Raw genomic sequence first — 16,918 nt, forward strand, 5'->3', positions numbered from 1 at the left:
TTTCTATGCTATCTTTCCTTCTACATTTTTTTGGTTCCTCACTTATCCCTCTAATACCAAATAATTTTTTTCACATTTTTCTTGAAGCCATTGGTATTTTTGTACATTTGGAACACCTCACCCTGATTTTTAACTTCCATTTAGTAGCAGGGGGAGGTGTGTTGTGTACACCAGTTATGCTGCCTGCTTCAGGTAGCACCTGGATGTGATGCTAAGTGCAGCTTTCCTCAGGTAGAACATGGGTTTGATGCTGACTGCAGCCTTCTTCAGATAGAGTATGGATGTGATGCTAAGCACAGCTTGCTTCAGGTAAAGCATGGGTGTAATGCGGAGTGCATTCTAATTCAGGTAGAGCTCGGGTGTAATGCTGTGTAGCCTGGATCAGGTAGAGTTTGGCTGTACTTTTGAACAATCATATACACATACCCTAAAGTGGTTGCAAACCCTTACATATACTCAGTGAAGTGATTTGTCTCAGATGATGCACAGAGATAAAACAAATCTTCCTACATACATTTGTGTTTATCTACTGCTATCTCTTCTGTACATCATGTTAAAGCCCCAAATTTACACACCATTTCTGAGCTTCCAGAGGCAGGGGGTGGTGATCTCATGTCACATACTGCACATCTTGAAGAGTAGAGCTGAGTGTAATTTGAAACCTGAGTGGAAGGGACACACTCAATCCACACAATTTCATAGGGAAACATGCACAGCTGAGGCTGTTAAGCACAGGCTGTGTGCTGGAGGCCCCCTCTCCCATCCCCCTGATCCCTTGGAGTCGCACAACCTGTCAGAAATGATTCCTGCAGATAGCAGAAGATCAAGACCGCAGATAGAAATCATATTCAGTGCTTTGGATTGAGGCTATTACACACTATGGAAGCATGAGCTTTATTAATTTTTATTTCAGAGGTTTACAACCACTTTAAAGGCAAACGTTTATCATTTTGGGTCAGTTTTAATTGTTTTTAAACTTTAAAAGTTTAACTGTTTGTATATAAAGTACAAATACAACATGTGATATATGATAATATATTCTAACAATGTTGGGTAAAAAACACAGCAAACCAATGGTTGGCTGCCCTATAGTGTAGTTGGTGCCTAATATAACTTCTGAATACTCAGCCCCATAAGGGATGAGTCCATTTTGTGTGTAAATTGCAGCTTGATCTATTTATATTTGTACACAGGAAATATAACATCTTAAAAGAGAAGTATGAAACATTATACTCAGGTGGATGCAGCATCGATCTGATGGTTATACACTGAGAACTGAGCAATCTGACACCACTGATCGCTCAGTTCTCCCCTCCGCTTTGAGCAGAGAACAGTAACTGTCAGTCACCATCTCTCTGCTCTGCTCCTTCAGCACTCACTGGAGCTCATGGTTGTGGAGGGGGCAGGAGCAGATGGCTCAGGCTCTCAGCGGCTCCCTGAGAGACTGAGCCAGCTGCCGGTCCAGGCTTCTGGGCGGATCCCAACCATATGGTCAGGATTTTTTCAGAGCCTGGACCGGCTCTGTGATGTAAGTAGACAGTGGGCTTTAGCCCACCCCAAACACAGGTAGCAGTCAAGCACAAAATGTGCCTTCCTAAAATGCTATTGGGTTAATGCCAAAAAAGGTGCAGCAGCTACTTTTTTTTTCATGCTGTTTTTGCATGTTTGTCCCTGCCCTATGCAGGCAAATGTGCAAAAGTGAGAAAAACTGTGTCTCATTGCAAAGGTGTGAATGCAGTCCTAATCCCAAATCATTGTAATAAATGTTGGTCTTCATTTTACTGTGCCAATGCCATGAAAAAGCCCAGTGAGACATTTCAAGGTGTTGGGCATATTGTAACCATGCTTTTTTGTGGCATTGGCGCTATCAAAGCTTCTTTTTGGCAACTTGATCATGCAGCTCATTTTTGTTCAAGTATCCTCGTATTGTGCTTCTTAAAACAACCACACCGTCTTTTTCCAGAGAGGCCTGTATTTCTCTTGAGGTTACCTGTTGGTTTTTCTTTGTACCTTAAACAATTATTCTGGCATTTTTAGCTGCAATCTTTCTTGATCTACCTGACCTTGGCTTGGTATCAAGAGATCCTCAAATTTTCAACTTCTTAATAAGAGATTGAGTTGTACCGAGTGGCATATTCAAGTCTTTGGATATCTTTTTATATCCTCTTCCATCTTTAGAAAGTTCCATCACCTTGTTAAGCAGGTCTTTTGACAGTTCCTTTCTGCTCCCCATGGCTCAGTATCTAGCCTGCTAAGTGCATCCATGTGAAAGCTAACAAACTTATTGACTGTGCACAGACACTAATTACAATTTTAAAAGCCACAGATGTGGGAAATTAACCTTTTAATTGCCATTTTAACCCGTGTGTGTCACTTTTTCTGTGTGTACTAAAGTCAAACATTCCAGGGTATGTAAACTTTTGATCATTTTGGGTGATTTCTGTTGTCATTAGGATTTAAAAAGGAGCCAAACAACTGTGTGATAATAAATGGCTTCATATGATCTCTATCCTTAAATAAAAGACATCTAATTTTTGGCAAAAATTTGTGAGTTTTTATTATTTCGACCATTTTTCAAATTAATCTTTCTAGCTGGCTAGCTATCAGTATGCATCACAAAGTTGACACTGGCGTAAGGTACTGTGTTCTTGTTTTATGGCGTTGGTAGGTTTTTTTTATTTTTTTTTATTTTTTTATAACAGATAAGTTGCTGGTACATTTTAAACCTAGCTTTTTGTTTATGGTTGATAAATATTAAAGCATTTTTAAGGAATCATGCTTTCACATAACACTATCCATTGTTGAAGATTATAAGTGAAATGCAGACCTTCTTTTTTCCTGGCTGTTTGGTATTTGCAGCTTGAGATTTTAGATAAATGTGTTCAAAGCAAGAATTGGATTAACTCAGATACAGGACTTTTTTCAGCTGCAACTTGGTGGAACTCCGTTTCACCACCTCTGACTCAGGCCCTCTGCTGCCTGCTCACTACTATCACTTGTAAACACAGAAGTCTGGCTTCTACGTTTACAAGTGACAGCATGTCTCTCAATGACTCCCACAGATCTGATCTTCTGAGCAGCTCCCACTGAGTGCAGGATGGGGACAAGAGACGTGCAGATGCCCAAGTTCCAGTGCAGATGCCGACACCCCCACTGGATGATCTCTCTGCAAGTGAGAGAGACAGAGCCACCTACAGTGTGCGGGGAGGTACTAGAGCCGACTGGGTGCTTCAGCTTAACACAGCAACAAAAGTACAACGTGGAAGAGGGTGCAGCTTTTAACAATTTGATCTGAGAGGAAATGCAATGTATCTTCCCTGACAAACTAAGTTTCCCCTTGTTAACACTGCCGAAGACCAGCTTCTAGATTTTAAACTTTTTGTTAGGACAGACAGTTCTCATATCTGGTTTACAAGTGATTATGAGCTCTACCAGCACAGTGCAGACAGGGTTTATTACGGTAAACATTAATTTTCCAGTCCCTCTACATAGCCGAGGAAAACTTCAGTTTTGTAGCTTTGAGACAAAAGCAAGGACAATATAAAAAACATTTTTTTTTTTATGTTATGCTATGTGTATGGAAATATGGAACATAGAACTTTTCACTGCAAAAGTAGAAATGCACTTTAAAGATTATCATAAGAAATATAAAGTACAGTAAATGCACAAGTACCACAAGGATCTTGATAAGAAGAAAGGATTTATGAAATTTTGTAAAGCACTGACATACACTTAAATAACTTGTTCGTTCTTGTTTAAACAGATCACGATCCAGACACCGTCAAAGATCTCGCAGCCGTAGTAGCGAAAGATCCAGTCGGAGAAGATCTCGAAGCAAGTCCTATGACCGAGACAGAGGAAAAGGCAGATATAAGGGGAAAACTAGAGAGCATGAGCGAGGAAAAGAAAAGGAGCCCATTTCCAAACCTGGGTAGGTCTTATAAAAAGCTCAGCCTTCTTTCACTAACACATTACAAACTAGTTAAACTACCATTAAAAGGAAGGTGAAGGATAAAATAAATAAGAACATGCTGTATATTTTGCAATTGATAGTAGTGTCTGAAGTGCATGGGACGGAAAGTGCGTAGTACAGACTCAAGGGATAATTCTTACTATTCCTTCACCTACTATTTAAAGCGTTAATAAACCGCAGCAAAAAAAAAAAAAGTCCCTTGCAAGGTAATGTCATAATGTGCTAGTATGCATTGCATTGCACATACTAGCACATTATGTAAAACGTACCATAAAATGAAGCTTTCCATCGGTGCGCTGGCAGAGGCTTCCATCTTCACCCAGTCTTCCTTCCGGGTTCGCAAGCTCCGCCTGCTGGAATCCAGGGCCACAGCACACAGCTCTGAAGAAACGGCATTCCATGCGCTGGCTTTAAAAAAGAGAGAATGTCTCCAAAACAGTGCACGTTTTGAAGATATTCATTTTACCTACAGGTAAGCTTTAATATAAGCTTACCTGTAGGTAAGATTAAAAAAAAAAAAGTTTACTACCACTTTAAAAAGAAACAATCTGGTAAATAATAGCGTTCACGTAATGGATTATATCAGTAATATACTATTGTGCCAGGTTCATTAAAGATGAACTCCAGCCTTACTTTCAGGCTTGCACAGTTGTACAGGCTCTTCTCCTGTACTGTATTTTCTTATCGATTTCACTGCTCACTGTATGCTTTTCACAGTGTGTATTCGAATCTCTGCACAAGTTCAGAAAGGGCCCACCTCATTTCTTGGTAGATGATATCCAGCCTGTCTGTCACTGGCCTACTTTCATTCATTGGATTTTAGTTATTTCAATAATGGAGGCTCAGTATCAAATGTGGGCATTACCTGGGATGGTCTGCATGTAAATTCAGTCTGCCTGGTGTTGTGCTTTTGATGAATTATCATTAATTCATTCAGCGTTGCCACCAATAATATGTTTTGCCAGGTAACGCCTGGACAATCAATTCACTCAGCTAAAAGTGCTTGAAACTATAACAATAATTTATAAAATAATTTAACTGAATTCATTAATAATTCTGAGTAATTTAGAGCCAACCAAAATCCTTTAAAAACACAGATTAGATCAGTGGAAAATATGGACTACGGGTTATGAAATAAATTATTAATTTACAGTAAGTCACATAGAAACACATAATGTAATAGTTCGACTGTGATGCATATAGACACCCAGATAAATTGCATAAACGTTACACAATTTTTCTGCATCAATATTTACGTATATATATATATAGGATGATTAATAATCAATAATTAATTTCTCCCCATAGACAAAATAACCATTAATACCGAACTATCAGACAATAGTCTGTGTGTTACGGAATTTCAGTGGTTATTCCCCTGCAGGAGGAATAAGCATCAAAATACTCAAAACCATATGCCAATATGGCCCAAGAACAAAATAAGAATAACTTTAATACTAAAACTAAACTATATAAAGGTGGGTGGTTATTTTATCGTAGTGAGACAATGAAATTACCACAAAATGACAAAAACTTATTAACTTGGTCAATCTTAACTACCAAAATAGAGATTATAGTTACCCTCCAATTCTCAGGTAAAGCAAAAGATGGCTGCCGACTGAAGGGTGGAGTGGAGCTCTCACATAATGGCATCTGAACAGGCTGGAGTTGTGTGTCAGATGGATAGTTAGATGGAAGGTTGTGTGTGTCCTGATATAATGATAATGATATGAGTGTGATCTCAATGTGAGTGTCCTCCTAATGTGATCTGAGTGAGATCTGATGATCTGATCCCCTGTCTACCTGACTTTCCCTATCTATTGGCACAAAATACATTCATAAAAATTTGAATATTGGGAAATATCGGCTTATGTGAAGGTGGTGGGCAATTAGGAAGGAATTTGAATGTGGAGTTCAGTAAATTTGAGATCAGAGGTTGGTGTAAAACAGGAGTAGACAACCTTAGAGAGGTGGAGATCTACCTGAACAACATGGGAGAAATCAGGCACAGTGTCCTGTTGCTAGGGAGATAATCTAGCAAGGTCATTAAAAAGTAAGGCAGTTTTACCACCCACAATCCCTACCCCCGTTAACTGCGATGGCAGCAGCCAAAGGTGTATACATACCACAGCAGGAATTCTACCCCTTTCACTTTCTGTGGACGCTTCCACTTGCCAGTCGTGATCCATTCAAGTAAATGGGGCCATTCTACAAGCGCCCTGCAACTGGGTGTTTTTGCGGGTCCAAGGGGTTAAAGCATGTGGCAAGGAGGCGATACAATGCTTCCTCACCTTCTTCTTTAGCCCCTTGGACTCTGTGTGGTGCAAGGTTGCAAAAATAGGAACAAATAGTAAAATACTGCCTAATACCTGTGTTTCAGCATGGACCTTCAGTGATGGTGGGTATGCAGGGACTTTTTACCCTCTATTAGAGGATGCTTGCTTTATCTTTTGAAATCTTTTTAGTTAAAACAAAAAAAAAAGTTTAAAGGAAGCACCTCATTTGTAACAGCTGCTCTTCTGCACCACTTTTATTGGGAAGTGGGATAGACCCTTTTATCCTTACTTAATGGCAGGTTACCAAGCAAAATGTTCTCTGTTAAAACATCTATGTAAGTATATCTGAATTCCTGGAGCTCTTACTGTACCTAAGGAGTGATTACCCTCAGCTCCTAGAATAGGCTGAGGCAGCTCCAAAAATGATAGACACATTAAAATGCTGAGTAGGTTAGCTGCAATTGCTACTGTCATGTTGTCAGAATAGAATAGTTTAATGTGAAGGCTAGTTGCTGTAGAAGGACCTTAGTAGAACGTGCACAGGTGAGCAGGGCAGCATGAGGTGCTCCTGTTAATTGTATTTTTTTTAACTACAGGTGAAGCTCGAAAAATTCGAATATCGTGCTAAAGTTAATTTATTTCAGTAATGCAACTTAAAAGGTGAAACTAATATATGAGGTAGACTCATTACATGCAAAGCAAGATAGTTCAAGCTGTGATTTGTCATAATTGTGATGATTATGGCTTACAGCTCATGAAAACCCCAAATCCACAATATCAGAAAATTAGAGTATTACATGCAATCAATAAAACAAGGATTGTACATAGAACAATATCGGACCTCTGAAAAGTATAAGCATGCATATGTACTCAGTACTTGGTTTGGGCCCCTTTTGCAGCAATTACTGCCTCAATGCGGTGTGGCATGGAAGTTATCAGCCTGTGGCACTGCTGAGGTGTTATGGAAGACCAGGATGCTTCAATAGCGACCTTGAGCTCTTCTGCATTGTTCGGTCTCATGTCTCTCATCTTTCTCTTGGCAATGTCCCATAGATTCTCTATGGGGTTCAGGTCAGGCGAGTTTGCTGGCCAATGAAGCACAGTAATCCCACGGTCATTGAACCAGGTTTTGGTGCTTTTGGCAGTGTAGAGGTGCCAAGTCCTGCTGGAAAATGAAGTTAGCATCCCCATAAAGCTCGTCTGCGGAAGGAAGCAAGAAGTGCTCCAAAATCTCCTGGTAGACTGCTGCGTTGACCCTGGACTTAATGAAGCACAGTGGACCAACACCAGCAGATGACATGGCTCCCCAAATCAACACAGACTATGGAAACCTCACACTGGACTTCAAGCATCTTGCAGTGTGTGCCTCTCCATTCTTCCTCCATACTCTGGGTCCTTGGTTTCCAAATGAGATGCAAAAGTTGCTCTCATCAGAAAAGAGGACTTTGGACCACTGAGCAACAGACCAGGTCTGTTTTTCTTTAGCCCAGGGAAGACGCTTCTGACAATGTTTGTTGCTCAGGAGCGGCTTGACAAGAGGAATATGACATTTGAAGCCCATGTCCAGGATCCGTCTGTGTGTGGTGGCTCTTGATGCGCTGACTCCAGCCTCAGTCCACTCCTTGTGAAAGCCCCCAACACTTTTGAATGACCTTTTCCTGACAATCCTCTCCAGGCTGCGGTCATCCCTGCTGTTTGTGCACCTTTTTCTTCCACACTTTTCCCTTCCACATAACTTTCTATTAATGTGCTTTTGATACAGCACTTTGGGAACGTCCAACTTCTTTTGCAATTACCTTTTGAGGCTTTCCCTCCTCATGGAGGGTGTCAATGATGGTTTTCCGCACAACTGTCAGGTCAGCAGTCTTTCCCATGATTGTGATTCCTACTGAACCAGACTGAGAGACCATTTAAAGGCTCAGGAACCCTTTGCAGGTGTTATGGCTTAATTAGCTGATTAGAGTGGGACACTTTGAGCCTAGAATATTGCACCTTTTCACAATATTCTAATTTTCTGAGATTGTGGATTTGGGTTTTCATGAGCTGTAAGCCATAATCATCACAATTATGACAAATCACATCTTGAACTATCTTGCTTTGCATGTAATGAGTCTATCTTATATATTAGTTTCACCTTTTAAGGTGCATTACTAAAATAAATGAACTTTTGCACGATATTGTAATTTTTTCGTGTTTCACCTGTATAACAAAAATAGAGGATCCGACCATTACGTTAAAGACTGAGTGAGATTTGACCATGCCCACTGTCACTATATCATTGAAGCAGTAAATTAAGGAAAATAAAAAATAAAGACACATAACAGTATTAGAACAGTTAAATAGCACAACGATATTCCCCCCACACATCCATAAAATTATATGTTTAAATTCCTTGACCTTGAGCATTTTAAGGATTTTAAGAAATTTAAATCCACTTGTGTGTGTAATTATAAATTTGTGCATATAAATGTTAATAGGAGCGCTGCACAATTTTGTTTATATATTAAGTATTTAGCAGTGTTTTATGTGTTTATTAATTGCTCTATGTATTACACATGTGGCATAATAATTAATATCAGTACAATTTTGCAGTAGTTGTCCTTTACCAATCATGTGCAATTAAATGGAATTCCAGCTTATGGTATGCTGTTTTCAAACAAAATAAATTGTGAATTTCTTTGTAATGTATGCATTGCAAAGCAAACATTAGTTTAAACACACATTTTTAGGAGAAAATACAATTAAATGAATTTTGGTGCACGCAAACACAATATTATACATATTTTGGTAAGATATAAAATACAGGGTTGTGCCGAGTAAATAGATACCTAACATGTCAAGCCATAAAATTGCATGCCCCCCTGAAATAGCAAAAACCTGTGGTACCCAATATTGTACATAGGCAACACTGTAAAAGACTTTACAGGTTATCAGTTTAGAATTACTCGTGAAATATGACCCTAGAATTATTGCTCTCATGTTTGCTGTGATACCTCTCGTGTGGCGCAATCGCTGTTTACATGCATGTGTGCACACCTCAATTGCGCATTTGCATTCGTGTGTATGTGTGGGGTGGTGAGGGGGTGCTTATTTATATATATATATATATATATATATATTTATTTAGTGCTTATTCATTTTGAAAAAAATAAAATATATACAGTTGGGTCCATATATATTTGGACACAGGTACAATTTTAGTTTTTTTCAGGTATTTACCAAAACATATTCCAGCTATAGTTATAAAATAGATGTGGGCTGAAAGTGCACACTCTCAGGTTTAATTTGAGGGTATGTACATCCAAATTGGAGGAAGGGTTTAGGTATTACAGCTCTTAAGAATAGCCATCCCCCCTTTTTCAAGGGCCAAAAGTAATTGGATAGTTGAATCAAAAGCTGGAATCTATTGCTGTGAACTTACATCATGCATTCAAAAGAGCTGTCCATGCAAGTGAAACAGGCCATTGTAAGGCTTCAAAAATGAAACAAATCCATCAAAGAGATAGCAACAACATTAGGAGTGGCCAAATCAACAGTTTGGTACATTCTGAGGAAAGAAGAACGCACGGGTGAATTCGGCAACATAAAAAGGCATGGAAGTCCAGGGAAGACAGTGGTGGATGATTGCAGGATCCTCCCTATGGTAAAGAAAAACCAATTCACAACATTCAGACAAGTGAAAGACACTCTCCAGGAGGTGGGCATATCATTGTCAAAGTCTACAAGCAAGAGAAGACTTCACAAAAGCAAATGCAGAGGGTTTACTACAAGGTGCAAACCATTCATAAGCCTGAAGATTAGAAAAGCCAGATTAGACTTTGCCAAAAAAAATCTAAAAAAGCCAGATCAGTTCTGGAAAAGCATTCTTTGGACGGATGAAACTAATATTAATCTGTACCAGAATGCCGGGAAGAAAAAAGTGTGGAGAAAGCTTGAAACCATTCATGATCCAAAGCACACAACGTCCTCTGTAAAACATGATGGAGGCAGTGTGATGGCATGGGCATGCATGTCTTCCAGTGGCACTGGGTTATTGGTGTTTATTGATGATGTGACAGAAGACAGAAGCGGCCAGATGAATTCTCAGTGTTTACAGATATACTGTCAGCCCAGATTCAGCCAAATGCAGCAAAGTTGATTGGACGGCTCTTCACAGTACAGATGGACAATGATCCAAAACACACTGCAAAAGCAACCCAGGAGCTTTTGAAGGAAAAGAAGTGGAATATTCTGCAATGGGCGAGTCAATCACCTGATCTCAACCCAATTGAGCATGCATTTCACTTGCTGAAGGCAAAACTAAAGGCAGAAAGACCCACAAACAAAACAACTGAAGACAGCTACAGTTAGAGCCTGGCAAAGCATCAGAAAGGAGGAAACTCAGTCTTTGGTAATGTCTATGGGTTCCAGACTTCAGGCAGTCATTGCCAGTAAAGGATTCTCAACAAAATATTAAAAATTAATATTTTATTTATGATTATATGCATTTGTCCAATTACATTTGAGCCCCCGAAAATGGAGGGACTGTGTATAAAAATGGTTACAGTTCCTAAAATTAGTACTTGATGATCATGTTCAACCCCTTGCATTAAAGCTAAAATTCTGCACTTCAAATTTATTTGAATTGTTTCGTTTTATTTTATTCTGGTGGCATCCAGAGCCAAAAGTATGAAAAATGTGCCTGTGTCCAAATATATATGGACCTAACTGTATATATATGTGGTTTTCATTTAATTTTATTGCTATCACAAGGGGACTAACAAGCCCCCTAATAGCATGGGCAAGTAACAAGCACAATTCCCGGAGGAACAGGAGAGTCCAAAAACCACCGTGACTGGTACCGGGGTGCAGCACCTTCTAGGTACAGTAAAAATGATTGGTTAGCTTTACGGCTGCATGGATCACTTTTACTTTAAAGCTGATCAGCGGCTTAAAGAAATAACACCAAGTTCATGGCTTCAGCAGCAGCCATAAGTTTGATTTAACCCCTTGTACCGCAGGTTGTTTTTAATCATACCTTGGTTGACAAGGGGGTTAAACTTCCTGCTCTTTTGCATGCAGGAGAAATGTAAATACTGGATTGAGGATTACAATCTGCATGTAGACTGATAAATGGATTTCTGCGTAAAGTGTAAACTTTGTATTCTACCACTTTAAGACCGCCCCATAGTAGACATTAGATGGTGCTACAGGGTGGCCGTGCCTTGCAAAATCACGTAAATATACATGATTTTGCATTTGCATTGGTAGGGGGCACTTGCATGTGTGCGCACCACCCTACCCCCACTGTCATTGGCTCTCAAAGATGTCAATCACGGGGTCCCAGCCAGCGATTCATGGCCAGGACTCCGTGATCGGCGGGGAAGCTGACAGGGGAGAGACCTGTGTGTAAACAACACAGATCTCTCTCCTGTGAGGTGGGACATGTTGCTTTCTGTCTCTCTGCAAAGCAGAGAGACAGAAAGCAGCACATTCCTTAGTAAAACACCACACTGTAAGCACAAAACAGTACACAGCCCTTTGATCGCCCCAGATGTTAACTCCTTCCTGCAGAGTGTGATCACTGATCACTGTATTAGTGTCACTGGAGGTATCAGTGGCAGTTAGTTCCCACTAGGTGTCAGTGTCAGAATGCCCGCCTCAATCCCTATATATGTCGCTGATCGCCGCCAGTACTAGTATAAAAATAAATAAAAATTCCAGTAAATATGCTGCCATTTGTAGTCGCCATAACTTTAATTTAAACCAATTAATATATATTTATTGCGATTTTTTTTTTTTTTTCTTTTTACCAGAGACGTAGCATAATACATTTTTGGCCTAAATTTGTGAAGAAATTTTATTTTTTTTATTGGATATGTTTTATAGTAAAAAGTCAAAAGTATATATATTTTTTCAAAATCGTTGGTCTTTTTTGTTTATAGCGCAACAAAATAAAAATTGCAGAGGCGATCAAATACTACCAAAAGAAAGCTGTATTTGTGGGGAAACCATTACATAAATTTCATTTATGTACAGCGTTGCATGACTGTGCAATTGTTGGTTAAATTAACGCAGCGCCATATCGCAAAAAATGGCCTGGTCATGAAGGGGGTTAAATCTTCCAGAGGGCAAGTGGTTAAATATTAATAGGTTCTGGAAACCATGAAATATTACTGTATCTACTGGTAATGTAGATGGCCCCTTTAAGATTTCTTTTATGCATACCAAATGTTTGTGTGCAGTATACTGAAGAAATAAAATAGAACTCTGAAATTTTCCATTATAACAGTTAATATTTCCTGCGTGCAGTGTCTATTTATTTCTTTAAATTTCAGGTATAGTTAGTATAATTCGCTTTGTCAATACTGATCATCCATCATATAAATGATAATGATGTTTTTCTGAGCCTCTACTCCTTACGGGCTGTGACAGGACTCTTCTTTTGTCAGTGATTGCTGATGATCATGGCTAGTACAGTCTTCTGCATACAAATCTGACTAAGAGCTCACCATCTGAAACTTCTGATGGAGTATACATATTTTAAGCCTGCTGCCTCCACACAAAATCTGTGCAAGGTTCTTCTCTTTCTATGGGTATGAAGTTTGATTTAAGCCAGAGTGGAGAACTTGTATCATGGTAATGTGGATGTTACTCATTCTAAACATAGAGGTATTAGCAATTCAATATGATTGGTGAAGGCTATCTCCGAGTGTGTATATAAAATAGCATAATTTTATCCAATAGAGCTGAGACCTCCTTCGTTTTAGGAAAAACTATGACCACAAATCTCTTCTTCTTGATAGTGTTAGTCATTACAAATGCTCTTTGGATAAATTTTTCTTATATAAATTCATGGAAACTTCTACCTAGACCCTATAGAATTATTTAAATCAAAAGTCTGTAGCTGTTCATCTGTTTTCCTTTTATTACATTATCAGGGCTGGCTGTATTGGTGCAGTCTCTTGAGTTATTACCCAGTCACCTTCTCATTCTGGTAAAATAAACAGTGTCAACAAGAAGAGGCCCTTTTAATGCTGCCTTTAAATATAATTTCTTGTAACAAGAATCTCTGCAAGGTTCCAGTTTTCCCTGTTGATAATGACCAAGAATCATTTGACTGTGTTACCACTTCTGAAGTTTATCTGAAGTAAGATTTTATAGGAATATGTATTTCCTGTTACGTTGGTAAAAAAAAAACCAAACATTCAGCTAAAGTTGGTGATTCAGAGGTGTTCTTATTGGGGGACTTTTCATGCACCCAGACCACCTTTATCTATTGTGGTGATCTTGTTGCCCCCTCCTCTGGTCACCCAACTACTCACTCTCTGTAGTACAGTAGTTGTATGCAAGTAATTTGTTTAACAAGGATATTTGCCTGTGATAATCTGCCTGCCCTCGCTTGCTAACATTTTGATGGATTCGAACAAGGTAGAAACTATATTTCCTGACTGACAAACAGATGAGCTGCAGACATCTTGAAATGTTTTTTCACCTTTTTCTACAGAAAAGGTAACAGCAGATGTTTCATTTTATGTCTTTCAAATTCAACGTCATTGGTAGTATGGTTTTTCTGAATATTGGGAGCCAATAGGACAATTCCCAATCCACTCTGATGTCCTAAAGGTTCTGAAAACCATGTAGTTGCTGGGAAGTGACTGAACTGAGTATCTCAAAATACAGCTAGTTTCAATGTTGACAAAGAGAAGTAAGCAAGGTTATGGTGCATACTTGACTGCAATGTGATCTAATAACTACAGAAACATTGCGCTTGAGTACCCCTTCTTTACCAGGCTTTTTTTCTGTTTTCAGTGATATGACAGTTTGACTGGAAATTACTTGTTTATGCAAATGGTACCCAAATTTAATTTTCCCTTAGTTTCTTCTGTAAAATATATCAAGTAGACAAACACCCCAAATGGGACCCTATTTTGAAATTTAGACATCTCAAATTTTTGCCACAATTATTTGAATATGAAGAAATGTGTTGGTATTGAGGTGGTTAAAACATGGAATTTGCTACTGGTGCACTAGATACAGCACTTCCTTTAAATCCCAACTGTGGGCAAAAGAAATACTAAGCTTACAGTTGTCCCTCTACAATGCAGTCTAGATGTGTAAAGTAAGGGGTGATATTTACCTTACTCCATTCTCCTATAGGCTGTAGGTCTTACAATAAAAAAAAAAAACTTTGTTTTTTTCTTAGTAAATAGCTTTGCAATGCTTTGTAGCAGAATCATATGTTAGCGCCCTTTTAAACAGAACACATTATGGAATATAATTTACACTTTTTACAGTAAAAATTAACATCCAGCAATGTAAAAAAGTGCATTTTTTAGTTTTGTTTTTTCGTCTGCGGATTGCATAAATAAAAATAATAACATTTTTGTAAAGGCTACGTTTACCTTTAAAAAAAATAAATAAAAAAAAGCACTTGTTTTTGCAGGTAAAAAATGTGCATGTATTATTATTTTTTTCCTCAGGAGGCTGCAGAGCATTACACTGGCAATCACCAGATCGCTGGTTTAGTGTCCGGCTCTTGCAGACACTGCCTACATGCATTCTGCTCATACCTCTTTACAGGCTTTGTGTTTAAAAGCTGGAGAAAATGCATTGAACTACCACAGCGTACATCAGGTCCTTTACAGTTAATTGAGAACCACAATCCATTTGCTGCGGTGGCTGACAGGACTAGTAGTTCATGCATTCACATATTCCTGTGAATGAATGACACTGCTGTGTGGGAGAAGCCCCGCACTGCTGTGATGTTTTTAAATTATGACAATAGGTGCATGGAGAAGAACCCCCGCTTACTGTCATGGTGTGGGGAGGGGGGGATCCGGGGCTGTGGCTGGAGGTGCAGGATCATGTTGCATGTTACATCTTGAGTATGGGTGTAATGTGTAACATGCTCCAAAAGCAGAAACTGATTCCTTGCGCAAGATGTGATATTCTTTGTAACGTGAATTTCCACTGTGTTTCACCGCATACATTTAGATAAGTAACAATTTACTTTGAAAGTTAACATGCATCACTTCGTTAGTAAATCAGGGTCATTTTTAGCATGTTAGTTTCCAGCAAAACTCACCCTGCAAGTACATTATGAATTTAGTCAAGCAAATGTGAATATATTTTATTAATTTTCCAGCTGGTGGAGTTCTTGTCTTTTCACTTGCTATTCTTAGCCTTTTTAGAAAAAAAATGTTCTGTTCATAGAGTTCAGTATATCAAAGTGAAATTTACTCATACACGTGAATAAGCCAAAGGTGTTAGTCATCCTATATTTGGACTGCTCCAAGATTTTTTTCAGCATTTTTGGAATTTGCTCATACACTATGTACAGGTATAGCATAAATGTGGATCCACCAGATCAGTTGATTGCAAACAAACGCAGGTCAGCAAAGTGGAATTGTGTTTAGCAATTAGTTTTAAAGGGATAATATACATTCTTGGTTTTAAAAACTAAAACATGAAGTTGAACTTAAGACTATTAAAGTTTCACTAAACCCACATCATAAAAAACTAAATACATGCCGTATTACATGCTGTTCATACTCATTCACTATGGCATTTGTTTTCTGAATTCTGCAAAAAACCTGCTTGATCCTGCTGTTCTCTGTCTCCCCCTTATGTCCCCAATGCAGCTGGGGAATTTGCAGAGCTGTGTTGGTAGCTACTGCCCATGCTCAGTTTTCCATGAGTTTCTATGCTGTGCATATCCTCCCTATCACATCTGAGCAGCCTGTGTGATTATCACACGTGGTGACAAGTCACATGTGGGCGCATACACAGTGGTAAATGACAGCATACTACTTCCCTCCTCCCCCATGCCCACTAACCAGCTAAACACAATGGAGGTGGGATATCACATCTTGATTGATGGAACCTTCACCTTCTTGTTATTCTAAGACACAGGTTGAAGGGGCGTGACATAGCCTGTTACTGGCAGAAATCTGCCCACACCATGTTATTGCCAAAATATAGTAAAGATTTGATTTCAGATATATATTTGTATGACAATTTAAAACTGTTTACTTATTTATTTTTACTCTGTACCCCAAGGGCTGTTTTTTTTTATTAATATTATTATTATTTTGAGCATGTAACCAGCAGCAGAGGGCTAACCTGCTTATGTTTCCCTGCTGACAGGCTGGGAAAAAGCTGGGTCATGTGGCAGCTGTATATCGAATAGGAAAAAGATACTTAGATGTATTTTTTTTTTTATTCAATCAATTACAGAGCCATCATCCATATACAGAGAGAGAAGGGAATGTGAATTAAATAGTGTGTGTTTAGTGTCACTTTAAGTGATCTCATTACTAAAGTCAGTTTTTATATTTTGTTTAAGTTATTATTAGCCATAGGAAATGTGTACTGACAGAATGCTGATCTGGGAATTTCCTAGTTGTCCGGTTTTTATACCTGTACTTTTTGAATGTTTGCTTTAAGTGCCAGTTCACACTGCATGCATTTCAGTTGCTTTTTTTCCACATCCAAAACACACAGAAAGTAGGCTATATGGTTGTCAATGTCCTAGTTCACATCAGTGCTTGCAGTTCCAGTGCGCTCCAGTTGCAGAAAAAAAGTAGAACATGCTGAATTTTTTCTGCACAGAATTGTACTGGAACACGGTAAAATGCATTAAAAACACACTGGAATGCACATGTCCCTATTTATATTGAAGAAAAAG

General features: G+C 38.7%; 1 protein-coding gene across 3 annotated transcripts in view; it reads left to right on the top strand.

Annotated features, from left to right (window-relative positions):
• The window catches only part of RSRC1 (arginine and serine rich coiled-coil 1), a 451,267-nt gene that overhangs the window by 69,861 nt on the left and 364,488 nt on the right, over positions 1 to 16,918 (top strand). For all 3 annotated transcript variants that reach the window (XM_089675413.1, XM_089675412.1, XM_089675411.1), the window contains exon 4: positions 3,764 to 3,931. In XM_089675413.1, the coding sequence (XP_089531539.1) occupies positions 3,764 to 3,931 (168 nt within the window). The remainder of the gene's footprint in view (positions 1 to 3,763; positions 3,932 to 16,918) is intronic.

The sequence above is a fragment of the Staurois parvus genome, unplaced genomic scaffold (genome assembly GCF_062004578.1).
Source record: "Staurois parvus isolate SC_StPar_1 unplaced genomic scaffold, SC_StPar_1.0 ptg000155l, whole genome shotgun sequence".
Taxonomy (NCBI): Eukaryota; Metazoa; Chordata; class Amphibia; order Anura; family Ranidae; genus Staurois; species Staurois parvus.